The sequence below is a fragment of the Cynara cardunculus genome, unplaced genomic scaffold (assembly GCF_001531365.2).
Source record: "Cynara cardunculus var. scolymus isolate 2C unplaced genomic scaffold, CcrdV1 Un_Scaffold_11341, whole genome shotgun sequence".
NCBI classification, from domain to species: Eukaryota; Viridiplantae; Streptophyta; class Magnoliopsida; order Asterales; family Asteraceae; genus Cynara; species Cynara cardunculus.
The window spans coordinates 1-2,444 of NW_020206623.1; the positions used below are offsets into that span (position 1 = coordinate 1).

General features: G+C 40.9%; 1 protein-coding gene across 1 annotated transcript; it reads right to left on the reverse strand.

The window, feature by feature from the left end:
* Positions 1-126: 126 nt before the first annotated feature.
* On the reverse strand, positions 127-2,200 carry LOC112505488 (the record flags this gene model as incomplete). The annotated part of the gene is made up of 3 exons (XM_025109388.1): positions 1,037-2,200; positions 777-932; positions 127-258 (listed from the first exon to the last, which is right to left on the reverse strand). Coding segments are annotated over exons 1-3 (1,452 nt in total), but the record flags the coding sequence as incomplete, so codon positions are not given.
* Positions 2,201-2,444: the final 244 nt, after the last annotated feature.

Consider the following 2,444-nt stretch of genomic DNA (forward strand, 5'->3'; position numbering starts at 1 on the left):
TAATCTTATCTGACATGCCATCCACATGCAGAGAGCATGTTTAGGTATGTATGCTTTATTCCATACCACCTTGTGCCAATGCACAACCGGTCCCAATTCTTGCAATGTTTGCTACGCCACCTTCACCTCAAAAGGCTGCCGATTCTGATTAGGCTCAAGCCACCTAACCGTATCCTCTAGAGGACTAGGGGATGGGATCACAATATGCTGCAACTGGGGAAACCATTGTATCCATTCATGCGGCCACGCATTACCAAACTGTTGCATTGGGTCATAAACCGTAGAGTTATTATGAAAGTCATGGCCATTTATGAACCTATACGACAGCAAATGGATAAGGGGACCATGTTCGCTCCAAGTGTCTTCCCAAGCATGCGTGGATATCCCGTTACCCACATTTGAGATGAAAAATATCCTACAATGAGGTCTTTTTTTTAACGTAAACCAGGCAAATTTATAAACAATAAATAAAACATAAATTAAACGTCCGACCACAACCTATAAACAGGAAAACCAACAGCCGTGGCCAACACCACATACCAAGCCACAAAAACCCAAAAAAACAAAGCCCAACGGACATCAACAAGCAACAAAAAATAAAGAAAAGGCACTTAAACCTTAAAAAAACACCCCAAGGCCAAAGATGATCCACCATCAACCTGGAGTAGTCATAGCTCTGCGATCCAGCCAAGCAACACGAATAGAGATCGTATTATGAATAACTTTAGTAAGCTGCATAGTTGTACGACGATCATCTGAAAAAAGTCTTCGATTACTCTCCTGCCGAATATAATAAAAACAGAAGCTGCCACTGCAAGTTTCCGGTTTAAAAGTTTCGACCGACGATTAGAGTCAGAAAAAATATCCACAATTTGATCCCATAAAGAAGGCATATCCACCAATCCCACAATATGTAATATGCTATCCCACACCTGTTGAGCAAAAGTACACTGGAAGAAAAGATGTGAATGACTATCCATACAAAGCCCACAAAGCGAACACACCAGATCAGGTGGTTCCTCCTTCCAATGCATACGATCCTGAGTAGGAAGACCCTCTGACAAGCCAACCATAAACAGAAAGCATGCTTAGGAATATGGCCAGAGAACCACACCAATTTATACCAAGGTACAACCGGATGATTCCCTTCCAACATAGCCCAAGCAGTACTAACCGAGAAGTCTGAACTAGATAAACAATTTTCCCACCAAAGAACTTTATCATGAACAGAAATGTTCAACAAAGGTAAAGGAGACGAACCAAGCTCAGCAAACCTGTTACACCAATCATTCGGCCAGACACCATTCAAACTCATGAGAAGCTCATGAACCGTTGTGGTAGTAGAGAACACACAAGAATGGATAAACCGGTAAGAGATAAATGCTGAAAGATGACCACAGTTTAACCAATTATCCTCCCACGCATTAGTATTCCTACCATCACCAATTTGGGAAAAAAGAAACCTTCGCAATTGAACACGTAAATCCAACAAGTTTCGAAAAACCCACGACCAAGTAGAGTTCTTCCTAACCGTCCAGAAATGAGAAGAGCGAAGATTTTGACAATAAATCCAACAAACCCACAATGAACCACGATGTCGAACAATATCCCAAATATATTTAGCAAGAAGAGCCCTATTCCAAGTTGCCACACGCCTAATCCCAAGGCCCCCAGATTCAAGAGGTCTACAAACCATATCCCAAGATAACCGACACCTACCTCTAGGATCTTCCCTTGGAGCCCAAAGGAATTTCCTGAAGATAGATTCAAGATCATGGGTTATCCCAGATGGAAATAAAAACACAGACATCCAATGTAGTTGAATAAATTGAAGAACCGAGATAATAAGCTGTCTTCGTCCACCGAAAGAAAGAAATTTAGATTTCCAATTAAGGATACGACTCTTAACGTTTGCAATCAACGGCCCATAGTCACTAATCTTCAAACGAGCGTGAGACAAAGGAACACCCAAATAACATATAGGAAACAAACCAAGTATGAAAGGAAGGCACTCAAGAATGGCCTCCTTAATGTTAGGAGACACATTCCCAAAGTAAACCTCACACTTCTCAAGGCTTGGCTCTAAACCCGAATGTTGTTGAAAGAGAAACAGGGCCTTTTTAAGAATCTCCACCGATTGAACATCACCCTTAGTAAAAACAAATAAATCATCAGCAAAACAAAGGTGTGTCAAATCCATCTCTTCACAACCCCGATGATACCCAAAATTAGTTGCCTCCCGAATACAATACCTTAGAAGCATTAAAAAAACCCTCCTACAATGAGGTCTTAACTCTAAGAGGTTTCGGATAAGCCAAGACCTTTCATTTCTCTTCTTTATCACCCAAAAATTTCTCCCCCGAATACAGTTTGAATGAATCCAAGAAACCCACATGATGCTTCTTCTAGTAAGTATATCCCAAATATGTTTAAAAAGCAAGCAT